This window comes from Arvicanthis niloticus, chromosome 4 (assembly GCF_011762505.2).
Source record: "Arvicanthis niloticus isolate mArvNil1 chromosome 4, mArvNil1.pat.X, whole genome shotgun sequence".
NCBI lineage: Eukaryota > Metazoa > Chordata > Mammalia > Rodentia > Muridae > Arvicanthis > Arvicanthis niloticus.
In genome coordinates this window covers 39,022,897-39,041,431 of record NC_047661.1, presented here as the reverse complement: position 1 = coordinate 39,041,431, position 18,535 = coordinate 39,022,897, and the positions used below count along the sequence as shown (strand labels likewise).

General features: G+C 42.5%; 1 protein-coding gene across 6 annotated transcripts in view; it reads left to right on the top strand.

Moving 5' to 3' along the window:
- Nbea (neurobeachin) overlaps positions 1-18,535 on the top strand; it is a 518,446-nt gene that overhangs the window by 478,996 nt on the left and 20,915 nt on the right. For 4 of the 6 annotated variants that reach the window (XM_076932409.1, XM_076932407.1, XM_076932410.1 and 1 more), the window contains 2 exons: positions 14,673-14,762; positions 17,223-17,415. In XM_076932409.1, coding sequence (XP_076788524.1) covers positions 14,673-14,762; positions 17,223-17,415 — 283 coding nt within the window. Of the gene's footprint in view, positions 1-14,288; positions 14,352-14,672; positions 14,763-17,222; positions 17,416-18,535 lie in introns of all 6 variants that reach the window. The other 2 variants (XM_076932411.1, XM_076932408.1) reach the window with 2 other exon arrangements.

Here is an 18,535-nt window from a genome sequence, read left to right as displayed (position 1 = left end):
CATCCTGACTCTTCACTACACATAGATTTCATGTTTTGACAAATATTTTAAAAATGGAGACATATCAAATGCAAGCAATGAGACCAATATGTTGAATTTTTTTAATACTGACATTTTAATGCAGAACTGTAATTTTCCTTCAGCTCTTCATTAAAATGCATTACATGTTAATGGGGGAGGCTTAGGCGAATATTTAACTATGAGAAATTCACTAAAATAATTAGCAGCATAAGTTTTAAAAACAGAAGCAGCTTTGCAGATTTCTAGAAGGAACATTCAAAGATATACACCAATGTAATGGATGCTGTGGTAGTGCTTAATTCTCCTGTGTTCTCATCCTGAACTGTCTATAGCTAACAGTTGGGAATTGCAAGTATTTTAAGTGGAAAAGTCATATTAAATAGCATTTAAATAGCTTCCCGGGCATACAATGACTTCGGTTAGGTAGGCAGGATAAAGATGCAGCAGCTGCTAGGTAAGTGTTGCTCCAAGGAAACTGTACCCCTGCCCTCCATCCTACCCACAAGGTGCCATCTGCTGTGTGCAAAACAAAACATGGTGGCTACATCTCCAGGCACTAGAAAGCTTTTTCAGTTTTTATTTCAGAGGTAGAAAATGTGCAGATTCGGAAATGAAGCGCTCTTTAAAAAATCTCGTAGCCATTTCTTACGTGTCCCATAAAATAAAGACTCCATTTGCATGGCTCCAAGCAGAGAAGAAAGGGAAGAGAGAGCACATGATCATTGCCCATTGGTCGCTTTGAACACTTGGAGAACGCATCTGTACATATTATTGAAGGCACTGTTGCACAGTAGCATGCATACACACACGGGAACGGGAGCAGGCAGGGAGCTAGTGGTCCAGGGAGAGCCCAGGTATTGTGAAATCATCTGGTGAAGTGAGAAATACCCTCCAGAGATCACTACACTTGCCTAATTTACTGCCCTCAGTTATACATAAAATTTAATTAGCTTATTTGATATTTGATATGAGGAAAGTTTTATATCCCTTTGCTTAACATGGGCCCATTTTATAAATTCTTTACAAACAAAATTCATCACTTTCAGCCAACCAATTTTTTTTTTTTTTTTTTTTTTGAGATAAAGTCTCACTCTGTAGTCCTGAACGACCCAGACCTTTCTATGTAGACCATTCTGGCCTGGAACTCATAGAAATCCACCTGCCCCTGCCTCCTGATCCTTGGATCAAGCGTGTTCACTCTCTTGCCCAGCCACAATGAATACTTTTATAATCAGATCGGAAAACTGGAATAGCTCGTTCTTACATTCCAAGTCCAATTGAACTTAATTCATAAATTTCATGGACTTCTTTGGTCCTGGGTATTTTGTTGTGCCTTTTTCCTCTACAACAAAATTCTGATTGTAAAAGGGAAATTACAGGCTGATTGTTTTGGACAAAATACAAATTTGAGTATATTGAGATGAGGAAAACCATGGGGTAGCATTTAGATTGATAGGGAAATAGCAGATTTTTTTTATTTAAATGTGAGTTGAAAAGGAGACAAATGAGCCAGACAAAAAGACACCAGAATTAGAATTGAGATGTTCCTTCTGTGATTAGAGTGCATGTTTGAACCTCACTAATGGTGTCTGCTTCTTTAGCCGTCACACCATTATTCTAGGCAGTGGCAAAGCCAATTAATTTTTCATAAGCTTTACTCATCACACTGTAGGAATTGTAGCACAGAGCGTGGGCTTTTCACTGACTTGCTGGGTGGGAGTGGGTCCAGCTTCACATTCACTTATTCTGTAGATGCTCTGAACAGAATCTATTACACTATGGATCTTTATATGACTCCACGCAATGAAGACTGTGTAATGTCAGGCGGGATGTCTGTTCGGGACTGTGCTCCTTTGAGTGTCATTAGAGTAGACATTGGCTAGATGCCGAAGCTCTGCCATCCTTGAAATCAAGGTAGGATCTGCATCTTCTCATCCCAACCCCTTGCCCGGGTGTCTGACCTGTCACCTCTTAGAGCTGTGAGGAAGCACACTCCGGCAACACACCCCTCCCTCCAGCTAGCACAGGCCCTGACACAAGTCAGCAGAGCTGTTGGCACTGGAGTTGAAGATCTCTGTCAACTCAAGATTTCTGAGGAAACTGCTTCACCTTCTTGAGGGCAGCAGGAGAGCATTAGTGTAGTGCAGATTGAGGGCTGTTAAGGAAATCAGTTAATTTTCCTCTCCTATTTCTCACCATCATTCCCTCTCATGCATTCCTGTTAATTTCAATGAATAAGTTAGAACAAAACATATTCCTACAAAGTCTTTTGTGGCATGAAGAGCAGTGCTCTCCAAAGGCTAAGAGCCATAAGCCAGCTCAAGACAGCCATCGTGCTGAATCTCACTCACAGTCTCAGTTGCTCTGGGAAGGGAGAAATAGCATATCTCCCCGCAGGGGCACTCAGCCTCCACAGTCACAAGGCAGAGCTCTGTAGATAGTGCAACTAAGCTTGGATGGTTTAAGGTTCATACCCCTCCCTGCACATTACCACCATGAAAGACCCCGGGGAGATACAATACCAGGTTTCAAAGCATTCCTCTTGGAACCCTGAAGAGAATTGCTTTCAGCCTGAAAAACTGAACAGACTCCTACAAAAAAAAAAAAAAGAAGAAGAAGAAGAAGAAGAAGAAGAAGAAGAAGAAGAAGAAGAAGAAGAAGAAGAAAGCTCAAAAATTAGCCCATTCATGATGTCTTCACTCATCTTATTTATAATGATTATCTTGGTATTTTTTCACGTAAAGATATTAATAGCTAAAACCACAGGAAAGCTAGGTTTTGTTGTTTTTTAATGCCAATTTTCCTGATTAAGATAATTTTATTAAAAAATGCTAAGTACTACCTTAAAAGACTAACATATCCCCTTTGTTAAAAAATTGTATGATCTACCTTGAGTTTTGAGCTTTGAAGTTAGTACTAAAATTTGTGAACTAGCTTAAGGTTATTGACTCATTCTTCCCTGACAGGTGAAGTCATGAAGCAGCACTAACCACAGCAATTATGGCATTAAAATGTCAAGAAATTAGAGGTCAGAATAACAGATAATTTTCTTCTCTATGTCAGATTAAAAATTGGCATTCTTTGACAGTTTAAGATCTCTGGCTGAGAAAATGATGACAGCTTAACTCATTTCATACTTGTAAAGCAGTAATTGATAGTAAACTTTATCTTGACAGCTTCTGGGCAGGAACATGACAGCACAGTGCTGGTACAAAGCTCCTTAATATGTAAACACTAGGTCTGCTGGAGAGTAGAGATTTATTTAAACTGCCTTAAGTCTTGTCTTACATCATTATCTTCTGGGCTCTTGGGCAGTGGTTTTGAAGAAAGACAGTGAACAGGCTTTCGTCTCCTTCTTCCATATTACTAAAAATCATCATTTTCTTCATATCTGTACCTACCAAGTGGCCTGCATAGGAAGAGGGTTCTGGCTAGAAGCCACTAGGTGCTGAGGCTCTCTTCCTCCCTGCTCCTCGAGTGTGATTGGAGCCCAGCAGAGTCCCTGCACCTGGGAGGTTGTTGGAACTTCTGGCTTTCCAGGAACGTAAGCTTCCTTTACATGGCTCAGAAGAGCATTCCTGAGCCCATGGATTCGTTAGAGATCTTAGATGTTTTGTGTGCACGTGTGTATGTGTGCACGCGCGCGTGTTTGTGCATAGGTACCACACTGTGGCTGTGGAGGTCAGAGGAGAGCTTATGGTAGTCAGTTTTCTCCTTCTACCATATGAGTTCCAAGACTGAACTCAGATTGTCAGGCTAAAGGCAGGTGCCTTTACCCACTGAGCCATCTCACCAGCCCCAAAACATAAAGTTGGAGAAGGTTTGTTTTCCATTTGTTCTACTTGAGAAGAAGCTCTGCTTTTCTATACATGTAGAGAATAGTATAATGGGGTAGCTTTGACCATATCATCATTTTATATAACCACATCTGCGCTTCCTGCCCTGGATCCTCCACTATTTCAAACCTACATTCCATTAACATACAGTCATCTCAGCAACAACCACTGTGTTTTCCCCAGCATATGGATATTAGGAATATCAAGAATAACACTGTATGTCTTGTTCTAAGTTAACATTTGCCCTTAACTTATTTGTAGTTGTTTTTTTTTATATCAGTAATTTAGTTTTGTTAAAATATTATTTGAATTTATTTATTTATTCTACATTGTTCATATATGCATCACATGCCTGCAGTGCCCATGGAGGCCAGCAGAGGGCACATGATGCCCCTCAACCTGGAGTTCTAGACAGTTGTGAGCCTCCCTGTAGGTGCTGGAAAACAAACCCAGGTCCTCTGCTAGAGCAGCAGTGCTCTTAACTGCTGAGCATCTCTCCAGCCACGCTCACTGTCATTACATTCCAGAAGGAAGTCAGCCTTGGTACTGCACTTGTGTGAAGTCACTCCTGTGCAACAAGCGGAAGGGCAGTCAGTACTTTCTAACAGAAGCTCATGCCAGACAAATGCTAAGAGTGCTGAGTTCTGAGCTGACATAAAACTTGTCATCATACCTATTCCAAACCTTACCAAAAAGAAAAACGATTTAAATGATCACCCCGTGACAATGAGAGGTAGACACATAAGCCTGCTGAGTAGCGCTGTGTGGCTGGCACCTAGAACATATGGGCATGCAGTGTTTATATATTTACAGATATGCTCATCCATTCTGCATTTTAAAATATTCAATACATTTTTATATTTACCAGCAATCACAAAAATTCGCCATTTTCCATCTAGCTGTCTTTACTTAGGCAAGCTCTACTTTGATCTCTCCTTTGATCTGCCACGGGTAACAGAGCTGCTCTCCGTGCGCACTGAGGAGAGCGTGCCCACAGGAGGTAGGCTACATCGCTTCAGTATCACTTCATTTTCTTGCTGAAATGTTCCTTGCTACTACAGAGCACTAACATGATAGGGCTGTCAAGAACCAGCAAGACAGATGTGTCTGTATCCAAAACAGCTGCTGCTGACTTTCCCAGAGAGATGAGCTTGTAAAGTTCATAAGGGAAAAAAAATCAACTCACTTTTCATTTCCTGCTGATACAAATGAACGACAGTGGCACGCTGATGGACCTAACTTCTCTGCTCACCTTCCTGTGCACCTATCAGCCCTTTCCTCCCTGCAGCCCCGGTATCTTCCTTTGATATAATCAGGGGTATCAACAAGGGATATTGCTTTGATCCTCTAGGGTAAGTGTTTGTTGGTGCCGTCTCCTGTTTGTGATCCATGAGCTAGCTACCTCGGTGGCCTGGAGCGCAAAGCATTTGCTCACAGAGCCATGGTGCCTCATCGTCTTCACACTGGCTGATCAGGGTTGCTCTCCTAAGTGGCTTTTCAGGGAAGTGATTGTAATAAATGAGGAAGAAGCTCAGTAGCTAGCAGTGATCTCCTAAACCACCTTAATGTCCTCCTTTACTGTGGTGAAATATTTAACAAGTTCAAAATCCAAATTAAACACAAAGAACATGCCTACATTTTGATTAGTGAAGGGCAAGTAAATATTAGGTGTTCTTCAGAGTTAGGGTGAGAGGAAGAAAAATACCATGACCCCCCAAACCCTGTCTTCCATATCTACAGCACCGAGGTTGACGTGGCAGATTTGATTAATAAACTTTGAATGTGGACATTACTATCAAAGAAATTAATGGCACATGTTGACTTGCGCCTAGCTAACTTTTAATTGAGCTTCCTCTTTTCTCGTTGTATCTTTATGGTATACTTAGCTAGTCTATTTTTTTTTTTTAATCTTCCCCACAAAAACACAAGGTAGAGCCAGTCAACCTCAGGTATGTCAGTTAGATCTTTCTTTCCTCTTCCTGTTATTTTCATTGTGCGCTATGAAATGCTAATTACTGATTTTCAGAAATTATCAGCAAGTACTTTCATAATATCCACATTCAGAACAGTGAAGATGACACCCTGCTGTTTGTAAAGGAAATGTCTGGAAGGCGCTTGCTTCCCCATCTCCTCCGATCAGCACAGAGCTTAGTTGTGTTACAGTGTCATCTGCTTCCCTTTGTGAAAATGGATCTCATTCATTGTGAAAATGGATTTCAGTTCTATGTTCAGGACTCATTTACAGTCTCAGACACATTGATAATGGCCAGATTTAAAGTAGTTTGAAGTCTCAATGTAGTCTTTCTAAATTATTGTTTTCCACTTACATAAAAATCAGAGGGCGTTTTATTCTGTTGAATTAATGCCGTGATATTTTGAATCTGCCCTTGGCTTGATAATCAGCCATGTTTCATCTTGGAATGTTGACATCATAACCTAGTGAATTTGTGTCACAGCTCTGCACCAAGACAACCCTGGAGCTTGTTACCTTTCTCTAGTAACTTCCTTCCGTGGTCAGACACTGTAATTCACGAGGCTGCCACCTGCATACCTGTCCCTCTCACTGCTTCTTTCTCTCCTTCCCCAAAGCTGTTCAGCCAGGGCAGGTGTGACTGTCTTGCCCTGGCTGTGCTGGATTGGTTGGGTTCAGTCTGCTTTGAGAAACAAGTGCTGAAGTGAGCAAAAAGCCTCACCCATGAGCACCTTCTAGGAGATCAAGAGGAATGGCTCTTCCTGGAGCCAATGAGTACAGGCTGCAGGAGACCCTGCACTCCCAGAACTCATACCAGGCCCTACCCCCACCACCCTGGAAGGTCTTCCACACCCTCAATAAAATGGATCTTGGTTGAGTATACCTTTATTCCAGTCTTTCCCACCCCTGCACGTAGCAAACAGGCAGCATCCATCTGTTACACCTTCATATTAATCCCTCTTGCATCTCTGTCTCAGGCTCCTCCATCTCAGCACACAGCCTGTCAAAGGGGCACTTACAACCTCCTTCAAAAGAAAACTGCTGCTACATTCAGCCACATGGATGAACCTTGGGGACACTATGCTAAGTAAAATAATTAGGTCACAAAGCAAAACAGAACAAACAAAACCCAACAGACACTCCACCTCCACCATCACCCTCAGATACAAATACTTAGAAGAGAGATCTGGAGCAGTCACTGTCACAGAGGATAAGGCAAACCTGTACTTGTCCGGGATTAAGGGAGGGGAGGGTGGGCTCTTGTCAGTGGATACAGGCCTAAGGAGCTGTGGGCATTAGTTACCCAGTGATATATTATATGTATTGAAGGCTGCACAACTACATGTAAAATGGCTAAAATAATAAACCAAGCTTATGTGCATCTAAAATTGCCTTAAGAAGTAATAGCGTTTAATAACAGTCCTTGTTTCAGAGGAGTAGGCAGGTTACAGAGGATAGAGAAGAAAAAGGAAAACACTTGGAGGCTACCATACCCAGGCCCAGGGTAAGAGGGGAACATACTAGAAGAAAGATAGCAAGAGATGTGTTGTCCAGCAGGAACTGTGATCTGAGGCAGAATCGCCTAGCCTAGCCACTGCTAAACCAACTCTCACAAGGAGAGGCACATAGGAAGTCTCTTATACTAAGCTAGGCTCACCCCTGTACCTGAGGGGGAGGGGAGACCAAGAGCAAGAACTATAGTGATGAGGTCTGCAGAGGCCCGTGGATCAGAGCCAAAGAAAGGTGTCTAATACAGCACCATCCCCCTTTGGAATCTTACTTCCAGCTAAAAAAATGTATCTTAGACATCCAAGGCAGGTCAGCCACTGCCAGCTTCATTAAAACCCTTGCTTTGTTCCTTGAACTCACAAACATGTACACTTCAAGTACAAAATCTGGAAGAACTTGCTAGCAGTAGAACTGGACTATTTATTAAAACAAAAAAACATATTCCTTCTCCCATTATCTTTTATAAACACAACTTATGTAACATCATTACAACTGATCATTCCAAGGAGGGGGTGACATTCTAGAGTCCTCTCCCACACTTGAAGACCTGAACCAAAAACTAAGACAAGCAACAATAAACCTAAGCTGCTCCCACAAGCCTGGGGTAACCCAGCCTTCCAAGCCAATGGAAACACATTGTTTTAACTGGAGCTAGAAGATAGGTTGCCTATATAGTCAATAATTTTGCCAGATTAGAGGCTTTTTTTTTTAGTCTTAGTGTAGGTGATTATTAAATCAATAATAAAAAACATTTATAGTTCTGCTTGTGGTTTCTCTGAAGAACTAGAAACAGTTGACAATAAAAACAGCATTTTAATTTTTTATATACTTTAATGTTTAAAAGCAAGAAATGATAGAGAGTATATATTATTTTCTTGATTTATTTTGTTCTTGGTTTTCTATCATTAAAAAGTAATACTTTATATGATCTTGTTTTATCACAACAATAAAGCAGAAGCAAAGCTTATCAGTTAAAATACACTCCACCATTACATCACCTTTCTTTTTATCACTCCTCAAAGGTGCATTTTTTCTAATGTTTTATCTGATGTAGGCAGAATTACAGGTAGAACGGATAAATGATACAGGTGTTCGACCTGTATTTCTTGAAACAACAGCAGCTCTTAAGTGTTAAAGCCACTGTAACAATGTGATTAACACAATACTAGGTAAAATGGTCAAAGTTTTTCTCTGTGTTCTCAACTATATTTACTTTTTCTTTTAAACCCTTTTAAAAACTGTATAGAGTTGGTTCCCCTAAAGCAGCCACATTGGAACGTCTGTATCCAACATAGATGATTGATTCTCCCATGGCCACAAACAAGGAACCCCTCCTCATTAACCTTCCCTCAGGCTATACATCCCTGTACCTCAAGGTGACACACCTCCAGCTGGCCACATGTAGTTGGGTAGAATTACAGATAAAAGGCTGGGGGGGGGGGGAGTGGCTGGCTACTCAAGTGTTGATCCAATGACCTTTCCCACTCCTCGCCTTCCTTAAGAGAATGTCACTATTCATAGTCCTGGTTCATAATCCTGGTTGACGCTTGCTAGCAGGAATAGCTGCTTTGATGACGATAGCAACTTGTTCGATGGGAGAACCAGGTTGGCAACAGAGGGGTAGGAGGAAAAAGAGAAAGAAAGGAAGGAAAGGAAGAAGTAAAAACTAGTTTTAAGGATTCTATGGAAGAATATCCATGTTAAATTCACCTATATCATGAGTAGAACAGAGTTAACCTGTTTTCATCTACTGCACAGCAAGGGTCTGCTACAAGCCTCCTAACTTTTGACTTTCATCTTGTCTGTGAAGTCTTTCCTCTGGACAGGCACAGGTATAACACACACATGCAACACATAAGCACATGCAACCTCTGTGTGTCTCTCCTCTTCTGATGAGTTAGTACCAGATTGTTCACAGAAAAGGAACTCTGTTAGAAGGGAGGGGAGACAGAGAAGAAAGAAAGCAGCTAAGCAAGGTACCCACGGGCTATGAGAGGATAGGTGCTGCACTGTAGCTGCCATGCAAGGGTCCTCTGCATGTCTGCAGGCCATCTCCTTAACTGGTGAATTGTGCTGTTTCTTGGGGACTGAGGCAGATTCTCTCTCGTTTGCCTCTAAATGAGCAACAGCCTTGACTAATGAGGAAGACACATTTAGAGAGAGCCTTGAAAACCAGTAAGAAGAAAGGAAGTGGACTGAAGATGTGATTAACTGTAATGTGATCGATGTGTGCCAGAGTGTTTTATAGTTAAGAGCCTAGCAAGACAGAGGACAACAGAAAAAAAAATGGCCCTTTTGGGTCCTCTCTCTAAGGGGAGCTTTATTTTACAGCTAAGCAGATAAGACCAGAGGTCATCTGTGTGTGAAATTCCAAAGTCACCTGTGGTCATCTTATCTGTTGCTTCAATTATGCATAGCACACAGCACATTTCTGTGTCCTTCCCTGCCTATCTCTGCAGAATCTTAAGTGCTCAAATCTCCTTGAGGTGTTGAACACATCTGCATCATGACAGACTCTCGAGGAGAGAAACAGATGCTAAGCATTTAATGACTGACTATAGAAAAATTGTAGGTTATTAGAAACCATCTTGAATTAGTACTTCTATCTAAAACAGTTCACAGTAGAAAACCGAAGTGGCCTTCCTACTTATAACCAGCTGGTGAGAGAATGAGCTCTGACATGTAGTAGCTACAGTCCATGAATACCCTACAGACCACACAAATCCAAATGGCTTCTTCATTTATAGCAGTGACTGTTACATTCTAGGTTCATAAACATAAAGACACAACACCACAGTTTGGAGCACATGTGGGTGTTCTGTCCTTGGCAACTGCCCCATATTCAGGTGTACATCTGATGGTAGTAGTTGCTTACCACCATATAAGGATGTACATCCAGTGACAATGCTGCCTACCACCATATCAACATGTTCATCGAGCCTACCTCCATCACAAATGTGTGAGATTTTTTTTCTGAGCAACTAGTTCTAAAACCTGAAGCTACTAATAGAAGTTTCTAAGCTGTGCTGAACTGATAATGGAACACAGAGCCTGACATAGAAGTGTATACTGACTGATAGAGAAATGGATCACTGACACTGTTGATTCACATAAGGCACACAGGTAAAATGTTCTCCTTACCGTTCAGTTGCTAGAAATGTCAGAGAAGACACTGATAGTGAAGCATGAAAATAGTGATTAGCTTGATGGATGAGATGTGATTTGGGACAGTTAGCTAAGGAGATATAGAAAGTTGTTCATACATGTGTTCGCATTACTGTAACCAAAGATCAAGATAAGAAAACTTTAGGTCCCATCTCAAAGTCTTCTGTCTAGATAAGGAGAAAAACTGTGTGTTTACTCTGTCTTTGTCTTCCTTGAGCCTTAAATACAATTTGCATAAGTGTGCTGAAATCTCAAGTTCTAGGCCAGCGAGATGGTGCAGCAGGGAAAGGAGCTAGCCACTGAGCCTGACGAGCTGTTTAATCCCCAGGTCCCACATGGTAGAAAGAGAGAACTATCTCAAGTCATCCTCTGATCTTAGCATACCTATCATTGCAAGTGTGGCCTACTCATATCTGTACATACACAATAACTAAAATAATTTAAAAGTATAGGGATTCCAAGTTAGAGATCACAAACCTAATCAGTGCTGCTAAGAACAAGCCAACCAACTCATGTTCTCATATCACCAACCAAAACACTGTCCACCAAGCACCCTGTGTAAGTGTTACACCTTTGAGAGTAAAGGTTTCCCCAGTGCGAGTGTTGCAGCTCTGAGGGGAAAGGAATCCTGGCAGTCAGGAGCCAAAGAATGCCACAAAGTCACATCACACAGCAAGCTTCATACAAGAGATTTATTGGGGAAAAAACAGAGGGTGGCTGCCTTTGCTTGGGCAAGAAGCAGCAAAGACCTGGGAGGGAGTTTATATAGAATTTCTTAGGGGCAGCATTTTTCAGGGTGGAGATTTTTAGGGTGGGGATTAGTGGGATTACAGATCCTGAATTTGGGATAAGCTCAGAGATTGGTGCAATTTCAAGATCGGGGATTGTTGGGTTTTCAAGTCCTGAGGTTGGGTTTTAGGGCAGAGCTTGGTCATCTGCATCTGGAGAAGGGGGTGACTTTGGGCTTTTAGACTATGAGAGTGTTCTATGGGTGGATCTTGGTGGTTGGTGGTTCTCAGGGGGGCCTTGGGCCTGGGGCCTGGCCACTCAGATGCCTAGAGAGGTTCACACCCTGTGTTTGAAGTTTGCAGAGCCTGAAGGCCTGGTAAGCACCTTTGTCTTTTAAAAGAATCAGGTGCTGCCTGTCCCCTGTGTGGCTGAGCGTCTCACAGGGACACTTGCTAAACTTCCTTGACTCTCAAGTGTACAGCTTCTAATAATGGAGAAGCTCTTGGTGAAGGAAACTGAGTTGACAGACTCATTTCCTAACATCATCTAATTCTGGATAGCTTCTTAGTAAAGGATGTGGGGTTGACAGGTTCATTTCCAAAGGTTAGTCTTATGTCATCGACCTGACTCATCCTCCTGAATATTCAGACTGCCTAGACTGAAGGCATTCATTCACAAATCCCATCATCTAGAATAACCAGGCAGGGATGAATGAAGCAAGTGAAACATACAGTTTGGGCTTGTCTCCACCACAGTCCTCCCTGCTGTGTGCACTCATGTGCATTTCTGATTTCCTTCCGGGGCTGCAGACTTCCTGAGGGCACTGTGGGTGTTGACTAAGCATTTAGATGTTTGTCAGCATAATTGCTGCAGTGGCACTGAACTCTTGTAAATAATGGGCTCTTGTGTTTTCTCTACCCATGTCCATGTACTTTCCCTTTTCTGGATCAACTTCCAGCTTGACCCAGATTACCCCATTAGTGCTCCACTTTTATAGTCGACTGAGCCACAGTCCTGACCTTCAGAGAGTCAGTCATGGATTCACTTTCATGACAGAGGGAGGAACTGTGCTCTGAGAGTATGGGGGAAACTGGTGATGATGTGTCAAGTCCCGGCCCAACGACATCAGTGAAGGACCTTCTGCCTGGAGTGGATCTCTCAGGACAGCAATTCAATCACAGATTCTTAAGCTGTATGATGGGTCCTCCATCACAGCAGGCTGGCCTAGTCCAGTACCTGTCTGTTCAACGAGGAATCACCAATGACTTCCTTAAAAGGGCTTGGGGAAGTGGTGCAGAGAGTAAGGAGGAGCAGCGGGCTCACTGGCCATCGTCCGGCAACAAGCAGAACTAGAACCTAGAGAAGGCAGCCTACCTTTCTGACATCAGTAAGAGCTGAAACTTTTTAATTCAGAAGGGAAGGAATACTTGGAAGGCACAGACACAGGTCCATCCATTATAGATAAATTCTAGAACACAGTCCTTTGATGCACAAAACCGTCTTGACACAATTCCCAAAGAAGAAAGCATAGTCCCCAAAGAGAAATATGGGGCTTGAATGCTCTGCCTCAGTCCAAAGGAATTGCCAAAGAGCACTAAACAGGAAATTTCTGGAAATTACACCAGTATCCTAACACTTCCTACTATAATTTTAATATTTCTGTTTGAAAGACAAGGTTAGAGTAAGTGGGAGATGTTTGCAGGCTCTTCGTTGGGTTCCGTAAGTGACTGAAGATCGGATGTGTTTGACGTTAGCCCCAGCCTCTCACCCCCAGCAGGTCTTTTGTCCTGGAGGAGTAGAAGTACAGGCAGCAGTGTCTATGGCTAGAGAGACTTTAGTTGATATTGGGCATCCGCTGGCCAAGGCAGCTTTAACAGCAAAATTACTGCTTTTCTTCACAAGTAATTCTTAAGAGTTATTGTACTACTGTAAAGCCAACTAGAAATGGTCTCTTCTCTGCTTTTATAACCATAAATCTTGCAATGGGGAGACCCAGTGTGGTGGTACCTACATGAATACAATTTAGCTAAATAGTCACACTTTGCATTTGAATGGACGTCATGAAAATAAATGTTACATTAAAACTGGACAGCACTTAAGGAGATTTAATAATTCATCTCATTGTCGCTGCAAATAAAGAACCAAAGCCCCTTTTATGCACTTGTTAAAATATGGTGGATAATGATCCATTCATGTTTAATATTGCTAATAAATTTGAAAGTTCACATTTTTTTTTACTGATAAACACTTTGTTGCACTGCAGTGCAGGAGGACAGATGGTTAAATTTAAATACTTTATAAATGAGAACTGGATGGCGATGCAATCAGTGGCAGTGCTGTGTCAAGAGCCTTCGGCGAGCTTACCTGCGCTCCTGCCAGCGCTCAGCAGTGGGTTTCGTATTTCACTTTTATGTGCACCAAATTACACATGATAGTAGGGGAAACCAGCATGGTAATAAAGTAAAGATAGTAGTAAATATTGTACTTTCCCTTGTTGACTTAAATTACACATTTACAATATCTCAGGAAAAATCTTATTAGCCTAATTTAATATGTTGAAATATTTTACCTATAAAATTTATGAATAGAAGAAGTACTTAGGTATCTATGCACAGAGATGCACATGTACAGGCATACGGGCATGCACATGCATGCAGAGTTAGATTGTATAATCCAGGCAGTGTGAGATAGAAATGAGTTCTATTCAATGGGAGCCACACCATTTAACATTCATATCTGCACAGGCTTTAATAAAATACCATATATGTCTCAAGCTAGTCAAAGAATTCTTTCATTTGTAGTAAGTGTTCGCAAAAGTTTACATGGGAGAAACTGAGAGAAAATAATTCATATCTTATAAATAATATCCCAGAATCCCTCTTAAAGCACCATAGCCAGCTGAACTGTGTTTTTGTATTGAAAGTGTTGCTCTATTTTATTGCAACACCAAAGCCTTGGTGTTCAGACCTCAGGTTGCCCTCTGTGTTGACTGAAATGCATGATTTTCACTTTTATATCAGTGGTAGACATTGTATCTAATTCTCTTTCCCATGAAGATTCCAGAAGCTTATTTCATTAGAGACCCCCATACGTTCCTCCTTACAAAGGACTTTATTAAGGTATCTATCTGTGTTGTGTTTAGTGGTAGAGGTGTTTTTGGGTCTTTAGCTGCATGCATGGATGCACAGATTACCGTTTCTACGTTTAACCCCAGCTTCTGGTGATGACAGCGGCGCTGTGCTTAACTGAAGCATGATTAGAAGTGAAGCTTGTCCACAAGTACTAACACTTGGAGGACTCTGTGCCCTGAGAAAAGAGCACTCCTGGAATTTTCTGGACTCTTTTTATGGCTAACTTGAGCTCCACTTGCATTGTCAAGAGTGTGCTGACCTCTCTTTTGACACATATTGATTATGACAGTCACCCTCCTTGCCCTACAGGCCATGGAAGCACAGATACAGAACTTTGGACAGACGCCATCTCAGTTGCTCATCGAGCCGCATCCGCCTAGGAGCTCGGCCATGCACCTGGTAAGACAGCAGCCTTGGAGGGGTTTTCTTTCCTTTGTGCCCAGGCAGAAAGCAAATAAGATGGTATTTCAGTACTATTTTCAGAGGCTTCCCAGTTTATCTGTTGACTCGGAAGCTCAAGGGCATGCTAGAAGGAAGTGTGATTTCTACTCTTCAGTCCTACTTACTAAGCCCAGTCTTGGGCTTACAAAAGCAGCATCTACTTCTCCATAAGCCTTTTACAGTACACACAGGCATATATATACACACTGGTCCACCAATTAAATTAGCACACAGTATAAACACAAGCCATTTCAGAGAAACAAGTGATCCCAAAGGCAGTCTGTGGCTCCTGCAAAGAGGCTATGGGACAAGTAAGGGCACCAAAGCCACACGTGGGCCAAACTCCGTTTCTGCCACTAGTTAGTAAGTGACTGGAATGAGTACTGAACAGCTGTGAGTTGATATCTCAGCATCTGGAGCATGGGGTTTACTCACCCCGGCACTGAGATCCCAAGGCCTGTTTCTGAACCTCCCTTAGGCCAGCCCCTATGATAGAAGCCCCCAGTAGATGCTAGCTGGTCTCATCACGAGCTGATCACATTACATTTTTAGTCCTACTTTTCTTTCTTTTGTGTGTGTGTGTGTGTGTGTGTGTGTGTGTGAGACAGGGTTTCTTTGTATCTCCCTGGCTGTCCTGGAACTCACTCTGTAGACCAGGCTGGCCTAGAACTCAGAAATCCTCCTGCCTCTGCCTCCCAAGTGCTGGGATTAAAGGCATGCGCCACCACTGCCCCGCTAGTCCTACTTTTCAAGGAAAGAATTGCATGCTTTATTCTAAAATTTAAAGGTCTAGTCTCATAACAAAGCATTCCTTTTTCAGTTTATCAGCAAATAGCAAGCATTCCCTCTTTTTATTTAATTCTGTGAAGGCTGATATATTTTTAATGTATATACTTGCTGATTGACTTTTCATGTATTTTTTAATGATCCCTCTCTAGTTTTTTTTTTAAATAATACTTCAACAAATGTTTCAAGTTAGAAACAGTTGCAAATGAATTTTCAGATGATCTGTGTGTTTCCACCATCTTGAAGACATGCATGTCCCCTCAGTGGGGTGAAGAGCTCTGAGATAGGATGGCAGTGGGTGTGTGGCGAGCATGTAAGCTAGTACTTCTCTGAGGAAAAGAACGTGTATGTTCTTCTTTTACTTAATGCATTTCTGAGTCCTCCATGTGTCAGATGACTAAGGCGGGAGGAACAGTGTCAGGTGTGTTCTCCATAGCACCAAGAAACAGGCAGTCCACACCCGGGGAAACACAGCTACACACTTGCTTTAAACCCCTCTGCAACAGCCATCCACAGCGTTTCAGCCCCATAGGCACAGTGGGTTTTTTTTTTATTGCACTTGGTCATTCTGGGTAACAAAATAGAAAGATTTACAAGGAACACAGGTTGTTCCCAGATGGCTTCAAGCCATGGTACAGACAGGGATGTGGTCTTAGAGCGCCAGGCTCTACACTGCCCAAGAGTTTCTTACCCCTTGTTTTACGAAATGACTTGGCGGGAGAGTTTTATTCCACTTTACTTACTTCTCTCTGTTTTTGATGAGCATCATCATGATGACAGCTATCTTGGGAATGCCCGGTTAGAACTCATTGTCTTCCTATAAGAAATTATCAGATACCAAATTGGCATGGAGCTGGTAAAAAGAAAACGAGCTTTCTAAGTTCACGATCCATAGAAAAAATGCTCAGGCGTGTATGAAAGGCAAGCAGTAATTATTTCCAGCATCCTTATTTTATGTTTTGTATAATTGAGTTTATAGTGCTCTGTACTGCTTGTAGTATCTTCTGTCACCTCATATGCTAGATGTTTAAGAAGAAACGCTCAAAAAAGCATTGGTCCACAGTAAACTGAACCTATAAGAGAGAAGGCATAAGCCCTACATAGTAAGTCAGCACCAGAGCCCAGATACGTGCAGGCACTGGCCAGGGTACCAGGCTACTCTGCAGGCGGTTGTGTTTTAATTGTTTATACTGTGGCCCTAGGTTAGCCCAAGAAAGATGACAGTTACCAGCCAAATCACTTTCTATTTCATGCTAACAACGTCAACCACTGATTAACTAATTTTCCATCAAACTTTTTTTTAACTTCCCTGAACAATTATGCTCTTGTGGCTATTTCTGTGAGCTAACTGTCCACATGGCAATCTGACCATATATAAAAATTGAGGCTGACTCTTAGCAACAGAGTGTACTGCCTCAGTGACTTCAGAGGCTCTGTTCTCGTTTCTCTATGCCTTCTTCAGGTGAAGCTGCTCTCTCTGGGGTACCCTGGCCAGTGAGACAGTTCAAATGGCGTGGAGCCCCTGCCTGTTACAATAATAGCCTTGTCTGTCTGCACCTTGTAGCCCCAGACCTTCCACTAACCGAGTTATCCTTTCTGTTTCCTTCTGTCTCTTCCCTTTCTACTCAACAGTGTTTCCTTCCACAGAGCCCACTCATGTTCAAAGACCAGATGCAGCAGGATGTGATCATGGTGCTGAAGTTCCCGTCCAATTCTCCTGTGACCCACGTGGCTGCCAACACCCTGCCCCACCTGACCATCCCTGCAGTGGTGACAGTGACCTGCAGCCGACTGTTTGCAGTGAACAGGTGGCACAACACCGTCGGTACGTGGGTCTCAGCAGTAGCTACAGAGCTAAGTCGAAGACGGTGTTGAGGGGCTCACGTGTGGTTACACACAGAGAGCAGTAGACAGTGTTGTGAGGCCCAAGCAGCAGCACAACCTGCCCACTCCTGCAGCCCATGCAGTGCCTTGGGCTTGGCACTGGCCTTTCACTGCACCTCAGTAGGTTTCCAAACAGCACGTTTGTCTGGATTTTGTAAACAAGAACTTTAAGCCATCCCCCTTTATTGCCATTAGTTTGTTTAGCAAATATTTGAATGCCCATTATGTGTCACATCGTCCTAGGCTTTTGGAATTCAGCAGGAAACAGACAAATAGCATCCCTAGCTTTGTGGGGCCTGGTCTGTGAAGAAAGGCAGACACTCAATTGTCCAGTGATTGCACATGTGTTTGTTGCACACTCATCCCTGAGAGCTCCAGCCAGCACATGTTGAAGTGATAGAATGTCATCGCAGACATTTAGACATACTGATCCTTCTTTAAGCAGGGCAGACGTGGATGTGCCCAAATGATTTAGTTGGCCCAGTTCACCACTTAAGGATTCTTGCAAAGCCCCGGGACTTCCACTGACTACAGGACTGAAAAGATGAGCCCTGCTGATTTAACCTGGATCTTTTATTCCACTGATATCCACCTCACTCTGAAAGGGCAGTGATTTATACCCACTTTCCCTCCATGAGTTTATATGCGGCTGGCCCTGGTTTATGGTTATTGGTGATATTATCAACAGGGGGTGGTGCAGCTTCTGCTGGCCAGGAGTGTACAGCAGACATCTTATGGAAAAATAAGACTTCATTGTTCATGGGGCCTCGGCCTCTAGGAATGTTTTTCATTAAGAAAAAACTATAAAGGATTCAATTATTAAATTGCTAAAAAATATTATGTACACTTGTTATAACCACATGTGAAAATATGACAGATGAACTCAGTCAGACCCCAGACATCAGTCCTGAAAGTAGCTTAGGGGATGAAAAGTTTAGGTATGCTTCAGCTTATAACTTGAGTCGACTAGTCCTGCTATTGGGGAAGGCCTCTTGTAGGAGAGTCCCGCTCTTACCTGGCCTCACGCGTGGAAACCCTGCCCTGCCCTGCCCTGCCCTGCC